This window comes from Mus caroli, chromosome 9 (genome assembly GCF_900094665.2).
Source record: "Mus caroli chromosome 9, CAROLI_EIJ_v1.1, whole genome shotgun sequence".
Classification (NCBI taxonomy): Eukaryota; Metazoa; Chordata; class Mammalia; order Rodentia; family Muridae; genus Mus; species Mus caroli.
This window is the reverse complement of record NC_034578.1, coordinates 46,418,268-46,432,635: the sequence shown is the minus strand read 5'-3', so window position 1 is coordinate 46,432,635 and position 14,368 is coordinate 46,418,268. Positions and strand designations below refer to the sequence as shown.

Here is a 14,368-nt window from a genome sequence, read left to right as displayed (position 1 = left end):
CTGCATCCCTGCATCCCTGTATCCCTATATCCCTGTATCCCTACATCCCTGTATCCCTATATCCCTGTATCCCTACATCCCTGCATCCCTCTATCTCTGCACCCCTGTATCCCTATATCTCTGCATCCCTGCATCCCTGTATCCCTATATCCCTGCATCCCTACATCCCTGCATCTGTGCATCCCTACACCCCTCTCCATGTATCTGTATCTTGCACATGCACCATTTATTTCCCAATACAACTAGAGTGTTCTCTAAACAGTACAGTGGATCAAGCAAAAGAAAGATGGCTGGCCTTTTAGCGAGGACAGCAAGGAAATCATGGAGCTGTAGCAATTACATCAGACCTAGAATCAGGATCCTCCACAATGCCACAAGGAGAGCTCATCCAGCCTTCTTGAACTCCTGTTTTTCTCCTTTCCACCTTCTAATCCTCCTTTCCCTCCTCCTTCTATTGGTCTCTCTTCCATTGGTTGAGGCAACTAGTATGAGGGTCAGAGAGCCTGGTAAAAGGGGCCAGCTGGTTAGATTTTTCTTCACTCTCTCTCCATTCCCTTAGAGATTGGTTCCATGGGCTATCCCTGAGGTGGATTGAGAAGGTTTGTTCTGCAGTAGCAAAGGTTAATGATGTTGAAGAATAAAGAGATCTACACCTTGGGTAGCAAAGAAGAAATAAGACTGATGGATTCAGAAAGGGTTGCAGTCAGTATATAAAGAACATGACTAAAGCAGAAACTGTTGTGGATATAACTGAATGACACCTACAAAAGGGACCTGCTCTAGCCTGTGGAAATCCTCCTGAGTTAGCAGCCTAGGACTCCTTTCCTTAAGTGCTACATTCTTCGTTGGCTGAGAGCCTCCATTGCTGTTCTTTTGGGTCCTTCTGTAAGATAACGTAAGCCTGTGCTAGTGATCCTGATATCTCATGGCGCCATGGACTGAAGCAAATTCAGTGGAAGGCAAAGTTCTTGTTTACCTGATCCCTGTAACTAGAGCAGCACCCATGGCTGATGGCAAGAGACCACCAAGAGGGCTGAAGGAGAAGGTCTCGGGACTCTCCTCAGACAAGGCTCCCAGAAAATTGACACAGGAGTGGGCCGGGCTATTTCTGAGTGGAAAACTGCAGAGCTGTGGACTAGTTTGCTGTACTCACAGGATAGTGAAGAGGGCAGTGGCTCCATGACCTCAGGCATTTGGACACTTGGTCCCCAGTAAGTGGCACTATTGGGGAAGTTTAGCATGCATGGCTCTGCTGTCGAAGTAAGTCAGAGGGGGCAAGATTTGATATTATATCCTTTTACCTCACTCACAGTTGGCTCTCTCTGCTTGGTTTAAAGATGTGAGCTCTCAGCTTCTTGCTCCTGCTGGTATGCCTAATGCTTGCAGCAATGAGTCCTCCATGAAGGACTCCATCGTCTGAAACTAAGTCAAAACAAACTCTTTTCTTTTATAAATTGTCTTATTACAGTCACAGGAAAGTAGCTCATACAAGGTGATCTGCAGCCATTGGAGGTACGAGGTATCAGGAAGGCAGCGATAACACCAGGGGCTGATGCAGGGCTTAAGCTATAGCAAGGACCATGGGAAGATAAAACTCAAAGAGATCCCTCTTGGTGCTAGCACACACAGAGAAGGAATCTTTTACAAGCAAGAGATGCTTTGAATACGTCTCCATTTGTCCAGTTGTGTTTTCTGTCTCCCTGTAATTATTTAAAATATCTTTATTGTATTTATTTTCTGTTGGTTAGATAGAATGCTCAGACCAAAAAAAAAAAAAAAAAAAAAAAACTTAGAAGAGAAAAGGGTTTATTTTGGCTTACAGTTCCAAAGAGGATGCAGTAGTCCATCATGTGGAGCTGGGTGGGGGAACCTAAGGAGCATGAGGCAAGGCCAGCCCCACAATCAAAAAGCAGAGAGCTCACATTTTATCCACACACAAGAAGCAAACAGGAAACAGAAAGTGGCACCAGGATATAAGACCTCAAAGCCTACCCTGAGTGATACACTTCCTCCAGCAAAGTTCTACCTCCCCAAAGTGCCATAACCTACCCAAACATCTGCACAAGCAGGGGACCAAGTGTTCCACCCTGTAAGCCTCTGGAACATTTCATAATCAAATCTCAACACCCGTGAGGTCTCAAAGGGTGTCCTCTGCCTTCCTCTAGAGTGCTGCCTCCAGAGGCAGGGGATGGAAGCATCCCTACCAAAAGCCCTCTTTGTTAGCCAAATTAGTCTCTGTTAATAGTGTGTCTGTGGCAAATGTTTTCATTCCCTGCACTCTGGAAGGCAGAGGCAAGTAGAGGCCATGCTGGTCTCAAAGCACAGTGCAGGTAGCCTAGAGATTCAATTTGTATTTTTAACCTTTATTGGTTTGGCTTTATTTTACCCTCTAAAAGTAAATATTTGATATTTGAACCTTCATTCCATATGGTGTAAGTTGTTGCCTCCTACAAGGCATTGTTATCCAGGCAAGACATAAATTCTTCCTACAGAAAGCTTCATCCAGAGCTGATGGACTCCATCTTCACCACATCATCTTGCCATCTTGGATTACCATTTGTCCGCATTCTGGCCATGAGAAAACAATTTGTTCAGTGTCCTGTGGTAGCTTGAGGAAGCCACTTGTACCATTCAGATGATTTTATCTGGAAACAGGACATTTGTCACTGATATCTATTAAGCAACATGGAAGACTTCAAGACCTATGTCTTCAGGATGTATTTTCTTAGCTGACGTGCGGTGACTATGAATTCAGATATAAAACAAGTGTAGTGATTTCAAAAGCCACCTGTCACCCTGGCTTTGTGTCGCTCTTGCCTCGCCTTTCTCTCTGGTATAGTGGAATAAGTTATTTGTGCAGACTTATCTGTTCTCTTCTATGGAATGTTCAGCAATTTCTGAGTATAATTGTTTTAAATTAGGAAAATTCAATTTCGCTTAATGTTTTCACATTTCACTCGGCGTTGGAATGCATGCGTTCCTTGCATTACTCCAGACATTTGGAAAATGAACTGAGCTCAGCTTCTCCCCTCCCTGCTGTCAGCCTACTCTGCAGCACGTGACCAAAGTTTCCAAAATGGCTTCTGCTTGAAGTTTTATCTGTTCTAGAATTCCTCATGAATTAACCTTCTTGGGATTCGGTGACCACTCCATGGCTCTGATGAAACTCTACCCGTGAGCTTCAGTGGCTTGTGGGTACACTCCCAGACTCCCAGCTGCTTAACTTTGTCTTCTTGCCCCATGAAATCTCTCTCTCTCTCTCTCTCTCTCTCTCTCTCTCTCTCTCTCTCTGTCTCTCTCTCTCTCCCTCCCTCCCTCTTCTCTCTCTCTCCTTCCCTCTTTCTCTCTCATCTATCTATCCATCATCACCATACCTCCTTCCCTCTCTCTTCCTACCTTCCCCTCCCTCTCCATTTACTCTTTTGCTTTTCTTTGAGAAGTTTTCTGAGCTTAGAAGGACTTCATTCCACCCAGATTTTTGGAAACCTCATGGCCCAGCCTCAAGCCATCTCCATGTGAAGGCTTGAGTTAAAGTAGCCCTCTTCTGGAGCACATCTCAATCACTTTATCATCTGTATATCCCAGAGAATGTGTCTATGACTGTCATTTCAGTGTTGCCAGAACGCTTGGGTGTATGAGTCTGTGTCTCCTACTATATCTAGAATTGAGTCTTTTATTTAGTAAATAAGAAAACTCTTTAAATGGGTTTGTTTAAATCCCCAAAGCTAAATTACCAGATAACTCATTAATATATTTTTTTTCTTTTCAGCAAAGCCCAAAATCACCTATGTAGAGAATCAGACGGCCATGGAACTAGAGGAGCAAGTCACTCTGACCTGTGAAGCCTCCGGAGACCCCATCCCCTCCATCACCTGGAGAACATCCACCCGGAACATCAGCAGTGAAGAAAAGGTACAACATCACCCGAGAGTCTCAGGGCTGTGGGATGCAGACTTGAGACACTACTCCTTGTCTACCCCATGCCCAGTTCCCTTTGGCACATGGGAAGATGGGATGGGGGTCACTAGTAGCCACTGCAGGTCCTGCAGCTTCCCTCCTCCAGCCTGCCTGGTTGTGGTTTACTCAACACCCTCTTGTATTGGGGTGGGCACTGTTCCATGTATCGATAGGTAGGAGTGTGTTGGTAGTGGGCACGGTCAATTTAGATGTTCTTGGGAGGAGGCAATAGTGAATTTCTGACCCAGGCTTGTAGAGCTGTAAGGAACCAGGACAAGCGAGATTCTGAGGCACCAGGTGATGTTTTCATCAGCTCAGGTACTCCCAGGAAAGTGTCTCCCAGAAACAACGGGAATCAGGATGAGTCTATTAATTCTCTTCCTCGCGTCTCATATACTCATGCTGTATGCCCTCTGTGCACAAAAGCTTGGTTGCCTTTGTGTCTGCCTGCATTCTTGGTCACATTTGGACTCCATTTTGTTCTAAAGGCAAAAATAATTAGCAGTTTCTAGATGATGGCTCTTATACCTGGGTTCTGTACTGTATTCACCCAAGTTGAAGAACATGGTATTAAATCCCTGGCAAGTTACAGCGGTTGAGATCATTTAGCTTTTAAGGTGCATGGAGCCACTGGGAAGCCATCTTTATTAGTGGCAATAGATAAATATTGGGGTGGCCATGCCACATCATGCAGCTGTTTGCTGCTGAACAGGCAGAGAATCAAGAAGAAAGGCCTGCCATGGCGAGCAGTATAGATCTTGTTAGGACAAGCAACACAGTGGGGCACACAGCTCTAAATTCAGTCTGGAGCACCTCATAAAGGAAAAAAATATTGGTTTCCTGGCACCTCTTCAGTATTAAGTTGCATCTCCTGTAGTAATAGGCTTCATTTTAGTTGGCCAAAGCACAGTTACCTACTCAGGAGTAATAGCCTTAGCCTGAAAAAAAAATGTATAATGGATTGCCTATTGAATCAGAATGCCAAATATGATAGATATGTATGTTTCTGCCTTGCCAGAGGAAAGCTCTAGAAACAAACTGAAATAAAGCCAAAGGGGGTGGAATTAAGTAGCAGGGCTAAAACTGGAATTTGCATTTGAGGAATTGACTTCTGCCTCTGTGTCGGAAAACAAAGCAAAAACTAAAGGAGCAGAAAGCACCATTCCAAATATCCCATGCCTCTCTTTGCAAGTTTTATACCCAGAGTTGAAACCGATTTAACAAAAACTCAACTGAGGAACTGCTAAATATTTTTGAAACTCGCATATGCTGTTTGATCTGCAAAAGCCAGCTAAATTAAGAAGTGAGGTATTTGCTTTGATAATTTCTTTATTGACATTTATTAAGTTCCCAGCTAAGATGTCGGCTCCCTTTGTGTGTTGTGTGGATCCAATGTGCATTTCAGGGCTTAATCCACATAGCCACTGCTTGACCGATCTTTTTATATTAGATTTCAAAGTAGATTTGTCTAAGTGACCCAGTGTGTATCCCTGACCTACAGTGAAGGACAAAACATCTATTTCAGATGAACGACGTTTTTAAGTTCCGTGTCTTTTCTAGAAATAGCTCAACAGTTAAACTAGACAAGAAGGACTACGAAGATTTGTGCCTACTTGGGGTTTGCTTTATTAGGTTGGCGCTTCTGGCCTATATCTACGATTTCATTTTTATAAAATGAGGATAAATAGCTAGGAACTAATATGCACTCATTCGCCCTAAATATTGAGACTGAAGCTATTAGAAAAGACCATTTCAAGCCCAGTTGGGACTGATTTTTTTTTAAACAACTCAGTTTTTTCTATTGACCATCTGTCTTGATCTGAGATAGCTATTCAATCCCAGCACAGGTTAGATCACAGCTCCTTTTACTGTAGACTAGCTTCAGGGCTGCATGGAGTGGCATTGACAGTGCATGAACCAGTCAGTGTCAGAACAAGTCTTCCAGATAGGTCCATGATGCTGCCACATTAATGCATTTTCTTAAATAAAATCCTTTGTGATAAAAGTTGCCACTTCCACTGATTAAATATCGACATCCAAGAAGCTGCCAATCTGATATTGTAGATGACTAGAAATGTGAAACATGGTCTGTCTGTGAACAGGTCGAGTTCTAGCCCAAATCATGTTCACTATGGCAACCTCCATAGTGAACTTCTTTCACACCTAAATTTTCATTCTATATAATTATATATGGAGATCACCTGCACCACTGAATTACAGTAGTGGAAGAAAACTATAAAGTTCAGGATGATTTGGCAGACAGATCACAAGAATACCAATTTACCTAATGGGTGCAATAAATAAGCCCCCTGAGAGTTAAGTCCCATCGAACTGCAGGCTAAGAGATGGTGGCGAGGCACCTTTTTAGGTTATGTGGTTCCACCTGGTGCCCTTCCCAACATCCCTATCAGGTCACCCAGCCTGCATGTAATAGTCACACTGTCACAGGGGCTTTCTTTCTCCTTCCACTACTCAGAACCCTCCACTGCTGTCACTCAGAGTCGTAGTCACTGAAACAGAAGCTGCTGCCCTTCTTTCTTTCTTTAGCGTGCGCACACACACACACTCACACATACACACACACTCACACATACACACACACAGACACACAGACACACTCACACACATACACACACACAGACACACTCACACACAGACACACACAGAGACACACACCTCACACACACACACTCACACACACTCACTCACACACACACAGACACACACAGACACACTCACACACATACACACACACCTCACACACACATACACACACACTCACACACACACAGACACACTCACACACATACACACACACACATACACACATTCACACACATACACACATTCACACACACATACACACACTCACACACACATACACACACACTCACACACACACACATACACACACACTCACACATACACACACACACACACACACACAGCATTTTCCACTGTTTCTCATACCTCATGCTTTCCATATCCTCCACCCTGCTAGTCGTCCTACACCTCAAGAGCATCATCACTTCACTAGCACTCAATAAAATCTTACCCTCCCCTGGTAACCTGAACAGATCCCAGTAAGGTTATCATCTTGACCCAGATACCACCATGTAGTCAAAGCAGCATTAGCCTTTGAGTCCTGTCATATCGTGGTCACCTAGACTGTGTAGGTCTAAACATGGACTGCTTTTAGGCCACTTATCTCTTGTCCTAGACTTGTGAAATTAATTAATTAAACAACTGTGCAGGATTTTATATGTATTTCAGCCACAGTCATTTGGCCATTTAGGACTCTCCCTTCACTGGGACTGTCCTGTGCATTGCAAGTTATCTGACATTTCTCACCAGTAGCCAATTGTAAGCATTACTAAAACACTCCTTGGCCATCAGACCATCTTTCAATTAGGATTGACTGTTCAAGGGAACTTTACTCATAAGTCTGGAAGTTGGAGTACTTCCTCTAAGATTACTGCACTTATGTTATATCTGCCTGTTAAAGGTAATGAGGTAGAGTAGTCACTGGTGACCCTAGCGCTAAGCATGAAGTTCCAGTGCAGGTAATGGATTAGCTTTCCCACTGTAGCTGTCACCTAACATTCATGTTACCATTGCTTCCAGACTTGTGTGAATCCTTATTCAAAATATCTGAGTCATTGACGAAAATATTGACTGGGACAAGGACCGAGTTCACAGACCTCAGATTCCTTCCAAGTCTGTGGCTCAGAAAGTGATGATCATGGTGTAACAGTGCTCCTGTGTTATGCTGGTAGCTTTTGTTGGAGGTTCAGCAAGGAGTATAAATGGATTAAAGCAGCTTTGTCTTTCGCATCTTGATTGAGCATGATGCTGCCCTTCTCATTGGAAGAGGGAGGCAAGGATTTCACACCCAGTAGCAACTTACTACTAAACAATTACAGAATTGTTCTTCCTTATAAAAGGGAAGTTGGAATGAATTCAAAATGAGTATAGTCACACCATACCATTGGCCATGTCTCTGGATCGAGTCTCATCAATCCATTAAGCTTCAGCAAGTGAAGTTGGTTTAAGTCAGCAGCTATTAGTAGCTAAGATACGTGTGATTGTTTGGATAATTGAGATCAGTGAGGTACGCCAGATATGGAAAAGTTTATCGACTTCTTAGCAATCATTGGTAGCCTGAGCAAAAAGAGAAAAGTGAACATCAGTATGGGTTAGTCTTGTGGCGGTGTTTGTGATCCTTTCCAAAGTCCCACATCTGTCTCGTGTCATTCCTCATTCTATACAGATTCATTTTAAATATTGCCAGGTGTTTGGGTGTTTACACATTGAGTGAGACTCAGGGATTATGATCTGCATACTCAATCACTGGCAGAAAAAAAAAGGCATCCATCACTTGCCATTAGAACATCTCTGTGCCTTTGCGATGCCTCCATAGAAAGAATATGGATCCTTCTCTATTACTAAGGAAAGAAGGGTGGGGAGCTAGGATCACAGGACATCTAAGAAGTACCTAGTGAGCCTTGAGTCTTTGGCTGGCAGAGTATCCACAATTAAGGGAGACCTTTTGACATTCTGAATTCTTTCGAAGCCCAACCTTTCTTTTCACTTGGGAGAATTCCTGATTGGGTACAGGCCCACTGCCCACTTTCAAACATCAGGCAATGTTTTGCATAGCCTGACCCATCTATGCTATGGGTGGTTATATAGAGAGAATGTTTAATATGAGCTAGAAGATCTTTGCTTTAGCTTATATACATATAAACTACTAGATATGTATATATAACAGCAAATAGAAGTATTGAAACAACCAAATACTAACAACATTTGCATCATAATAACCGTAGCCTGATTTATGTCTGACATGCATAGATTTGCATGTAAGTTTACCTTTGAATGGGCCCCACAACCAAATTGTTGCAAGACAGACATTTGCTGCATTCCACCAGGCACAGAGGAAAGAATCAGGCCACTAGGAATGTATGTCCCTAGCAACAGCTTATTTTAAAAGCCACTGAATGCTGGTAGTTTGGGACTGAGACACTGAAGAATCCAATTTGAAAATAAACAAGCATATTTGATAGAGTTCCATTTTAAAAACAAAAAACAACAACAACAACACACACACACACACAAAAAAAAGAAACAAACAAACAAAAAAAAACCAGAAGCCTTGATTGACTCAGCCCTGGCATGTGACAAATGAGCTTTAAAGCATTGTAGAACTGGCAACTCTAGCTGACATGTTGGGCCACCATCACTTTGTTCTGTGCATGTTCTTCTGGTCTCACTTCCTCATCCCAGCACCACGTGACGTGACCCAGTGTTTCCCTCTTCCTGTCTCGCCAAACTGCCTTGCATTTAATGGACTGACTGTCCGCTAGCTCGTTCACATTCACTGTTTCTAGCACCTTTTTGTGTCCTTTGTCATCTGCACATCAGGGATAGTCAGTCAGGAATGCCACCCAGTGAAGAAGCTAACACAGCTCTGATGTCTTTGAATTGGAGTTTGAAAACAGAGTAGAAAACTACTTATAGAATAAATCAACAAATCTATACCATACCTGAACAGAAAGTTCCCCGAATCTTCATGAGCATGAGTTTTCTCACTCTCTCATGAGTGGCATGTTGGATAAAGACGGTCCATTGCTTCCATCCAAACGCCATCTGGGACCATCTAACTTTAAGCACTAAGGCCCCAGTATCATCATCTAGCATTTAGCATCCTCAAAGCTCCCTGACCCATAGTAACAAAGATTTCATACTCCCACACTCACTGTATGGCTCTGCACCGTGTTCTGTTCTCTCTTGTTTTCTGTTTATATAGTCATTTTTAATGAAATGCATGCTGAATTGTAAGATGCATGAGCATTTAATGGCTTTAGTATATTGTGATAATCTGTCTAAAACATTCAGGGGGGGTATCTACTCTTTAAATAACCCTAGATTATTGGATAAGAACTGAGTGCCCTCAAATATTATGAAGACTGTTTAATTTACTCAGCATAGGGGAGTTGAATGTGTCTTCTGGTATTGATACATATATCTATAGGGTTTAGGATGCCTTCAACTTTGAATTAGGCATTTTAACAGGCATAAGGTGGGGGGTGGTGAACATCAGCTAACATCTGAATTAAATTTGGGGGATAATCTATCCTTGAAAGGGGGCCTTGAAATTTTTCCTGAATGAGAAAGGGACTGCATGTGCACGGAATGCAGAGTGAGTTCTCTAAAGCAACATGTGACATTTTACTGCCTTCTTGTTGTGTTTTATATCTTGTTCTCTCCAGGCATCGTGGACTCGACCAGAGAAGCAAGAGGTATAGCTTACCTGACCACTAGCCAGTCTCTAGCTCTGAAAACATCTCAGTTTAACTCACCATCACAGTTAATAACCAGACTTGCTAACCTAGTGAGCACTTTAGGTGGATTAAAGATTAGGTCCATAGCAGTAGACATCACCTAGCAATAGTGTCATTTCTTAGGATGAGCAAGCTAGCTGTGTTGGGAGTGGAGGAGCAAATCTTTATTATTTCCTAAAATGAGACCTTATTCTCTTGCTGGTGCTGGTAAAATCGTACCCAGGTAATTATATTGATAGACATAAATTGCCCCAATTCCCAAGCCAGGCATTTTGAAAAAAAGAAAAAAAGAGAGAGAGAGAAAAAAAATTGTTTTAAACTCTCATCTGGTGGCTGTGGCTTTGGACCATAAAGTCATAGAGTGAGTGATCTAAAACCCACTCAGCCCTTCGCTTTCCAGCTCAGCTCATCTTGTCGCTCACTTACTTGATAATGACTGGCCTTTCACACTGCATTTCCTGTCAAAAGCAACACCAAAGTCATCTCTCACCCTCTCACCGGTGTCTCCAAATCGTTCAATGTATCTGTTATCTTTATGGAGCATTAAATTTGTAAGATTGGGGTGATCTGGCACAAATGGTTTTATGTTTTGTAGAGTCAGTAGTATTTAGCCTTTGCAATTTCCCTGCCTACTCGCTTCAGTTTAGGTGACATGGGACTCAGGTTGAAAACCGAAGCTAATCATTAGCCTTTCTATTTCATTGCTGTGCTTGAAGACCCTTCATGTCATCATGCCCACCATATTTTTTTTACCTGGTTTTGTAACTGTGAGTGACCAATTGTCACCTTAAAAACCAGTTGCCCTGGAACCTGGGAGGTATAGCTCAGTCAGCAAAGTGCTTGGCCACACAAGCACAAGGACCTGGGAGTATTGAGCCTTGGCACTCGTGTTGGAAGCCAAGCAAGGTGTTGTGGGCTTTTAATCTCAGCACTGGGAAGAAAGAAACATGTGGATCTCTGGGGCTCACTGGTCAGCTAGCCTCACCTAGTTAAGGAGCCCTGGATCCCTGTGAAAGACTCTTTCTTGAAAAACGAGGCTCTTGAAGAATTACACGCGCGCACGCATGCGCACGCGTACACACACATACACACACACCTTTAGATGAGATTCAAATATCTAACCTGTGAATACTTTCTATTAAAGTCCCTTTTATGTTCCTCCAAATGAAATGTGACTACCCAAAACAACCGTCACAGAAGGGGATTCAGTAGTCCAATAGACTCTCTAATTTATTGAGTGAGTGTATCCTCTCAGTCTTTTGGGGTAGTAAGCAGTCAGAATACATAGCTCCTGTCTTCAGGTCACAGACATAAATATTGAATTCTGATTAATATTTAAAAGTTGTCACCTATCCCCTGGCAGGGACATTCATTTCTGCACCTGAACAGTCTGCCATGGTCAAATCTTGTTCATCGTAAGTTCATCTCTGTAGTATGCCTTCCTTGATGACATGGAGACTGTAGTCAAGCACATGTCCCCACTGAAATGCTTCCCTCCTGTGGCCTTGAAATCATTTAGTGCTGTCATAGCTGAGTGTTTTATTGGCCAAAAATCATGGCCCTGTTGGCATTCGGGAAGGAGAGAAGAGGGGTGAATGATGGGGCCAACTTCCCCAGCTACAGATCTTGTGCTGCTTAGCCTTGCACATCTCCCCCTGTCATTCTGATCTAGACTTGACTTCAGGAGGTGCTGAAATGTATCAGGGAGCATTAAGGAGATGTTAAATGGAGTATCATTATAAGTGGAACTAAGAGGTTTACTCCCAGGAAAGCGGGCACCTCCCACTCCATTTTTCCAGAAGTATCTTTTATCTTGAATATTTCACTTTGAACATAATTGACTTCCAAGTAAATGAGGTCCATGGGGCTCAGAAGTTCCATTTTTTTTTCTATTTGACTCATTCAGAGATGAAGTCCATAGGACCAGATAAGTGCAGCAGTTGGGATTGTGTTATGGCCAGGTTCATTCTGGATGCTCTGAAAGGCTCAGCACTTTTACTGTTTTGATGAGAATAATTAGAACCACGCATATTTTTTTAAGAGTGAGAGAATGATCTCCTTGCTGTAATATTCTTTTTCCACTCTTATCCAAACTCAGATGCTCCCTCTAAGGGAGCCTCAGTGGTCAGCAGGACTTTTGGTTGGACTGTCTTATGGGTGTGTCCCTGTGCCAGAAGAAATTATTTCAGGAGGAGATAACCCAATCACACAGGAGTCTTATCAGTATAACCTCCAAGGGATGACTGGATATCTGGCAAAGAGTCCCATCATCAAACTTTCAGTGAGCCACTACAGAATAGGAAATCCTTATAGAAATCGACTCCTTGTCTGATGACATCATTAAATGACAGAAATCTCCACACAGGGAAATAAATGTAGGCAAGGAGGCAGCTTTTTTAAAAAATGAGCTAAAAAGGTACCACAGACGCTCTGTGTTCATCTTCAGACATTTCTGAACAAAGGCTATTCCTATCTTGTTTTGTGTTCCAACTTATGTGTCTCTATCTGCCTTCTTTCCACATGGAAATGTTCCCTTAGAGTTCTGAGAACTGTGTGTATGGCAGTCTTTGGAAAAGCACTATTTGGGTCACATAGAATCACAGTACATCCCAAGGTGGACAAGACCCTGTGCGGACCCAGAGTTCCTTCTCCCTTCAGTCCTGTTGTGCTTCGGGCAGAGAGGAATGATGAGCAAACAGGTCAACTTTTTAGAGATACCAGCAAGAATGACTTCATGCTCTCAGTGTCCCTGATTGATACTGATGGGTGAAGACTTTGATTGACATATAAAAGTAGCTAGTAAAATGGACCACTATCAGCCTATAAGAAAAGGAGGCCTGGGATCTAGCATCTCCAATAAACTGTATGTCTCTGGGCTCTTTAAGACAGTCTCCTGTCACCTCTCTTTAATGTGTATCACTTCCTAGGATGAAAGTTCTTGATCAACAAGCCTCTTCTATTGACAGGGTATCCTTCTCTGAGAGAACGAGCTATACACAGCTGTAAGCAGAGATGGTTTTCTTGTGCCCTGCCTTCCCTCATTGGAAGCATATTTTAGGTCCCTGATACAACTCAGACAACTGAAACAGACCTGATTCACATAGTGCTGGTTACTGATAGAAAATGGACTCTGTGCCATTCTCTGCTGAGATTGCTGTAAAAGGCCAGAGACATCTTTTCAGTTGGTTTTGGTTTGGGTTTGGTTTTTATTTTATGAACCTCCTGGACTGGCTTGCAAAGGATGGTGGTGTTCTGCCCTCTGGTCAGCTTCTAATTGATAGAAACTGAGGTTAAATGCCCTTTAATTCTCTGAAGAGCAAATCCAATAGCATGGCAGATGCAGCACACCCTCTAGTCCTACTCCACTGAGCATCTTGCAATGGACTTAATAGCCCAGCTTATGTAGACTAGGGCCCTTCTCCAGTTTACCAATTTTCTGGGAAGTCTGGCCCAGGCACACTTGCCTAAGCCCTTCGATAGCTAGCAACCCTTTTGCTTACAATGCCAAGGAAGGAGCCCTTGCAGATATTCTAGAATCCATTGCCTAGGGTTTATGTGCGGATTCATTTCTTAGCAGTGCTGGTCATTCTATAGACTGAGTAAAGTAATGGTAGTATCAAAGACTAGGGATGGATGCAGACTTTGGTGCAAAGGATCCTGGGTGAGCCTGTGACTCTTTCTGCACTGTTCTTCAAGGGGAGGCTCTGTTACTTTCTGCTTAGCAGGGCATGAGCTTTGATTTGTTTCCACATTAAGAATGAAAATTGTCTTGCTATCAAGCCTTCAGGAGAGGCATTTATAGGAAAGACACTTCTTGCATTTCTTACATTTGTGCCATTGGCATGTCCTACTACATATTCACACACCAGAGAATTGTGGGTGATAGTCAGACCAGAAAGAAAGGACAGAGACAATGCCTTGATGGAATTTGTGCCAGCCAAGGCTTTTGTTTCCATTTTAACACACCTCAAACTAGTCTTGGGGAAACCTCCCTATGTCCCCAACCAACTGAGTCCCATTTTCTCTTGGAACTGCTTTTCAAGTTTCTATTCTGCTCCCATACTCTC

At 42.9% G+C, this 14,368-nt stretch overlaps 1 protein-coding gene and 1 long non-coding RNA gene across 18 annotated transcripts in view; one reads left to right on the top strand and one right to left on the bottom strand.

Annotated features, from left to right (window-relative positions):
* The window catches only part of Ncam1 (neural cell adhesion molecule 1), a 296,582-nt gene that overhangs the window by 237,917 nt on the left and 44,297 nt on the right, over window positions 1-14,368 (top strand). For 8 of the 16 annotated variants that reach the window (XM_029481090.1, XM_029481089.1, XM_029481088.1 and 5 more), the window contains exons 8-9: window positions 3,770-3,912; window positions 10,230-10,259. In XM_029481090.1, the coding sequence (XP_029336950.1) occupies window positions 3,770-3,912; window positions 10,230-10,259 (173 nt within the window). The remainder of the gene's footprint in view (window positions 1-3,769; window positions 3,913-10,229; window positions 10,260-14,368) is intronic. The other 8 variants (XM_029481093.1, XM_029481092.1, XM_029481094.1 and 5 more) reach the window with 1 other exon arrangement.
* LOC110302617 overlaps window positions 1-14,368 on the bottom strand; it is a 33,738-nt gene that overhangs the window by 4,191 nt on the left and 15,179 nt on the right. For both annotated transcript variants that reach the window (XR_002378821.2, XR_003837528.1), the window contains exons 2-3: window positions 7,944-8,118; window positions 2,417-2,568 (exon numbers count right to left, since the gene is read on the bottom strand). This is a non-coding gene — a long non-coding RNA (uncharacterized LOC110302617). The remainder of the gene's footprint in view (window positions 1-2,416; window positions 2,569-7,943; window positions 8,119-14,368) is intronic.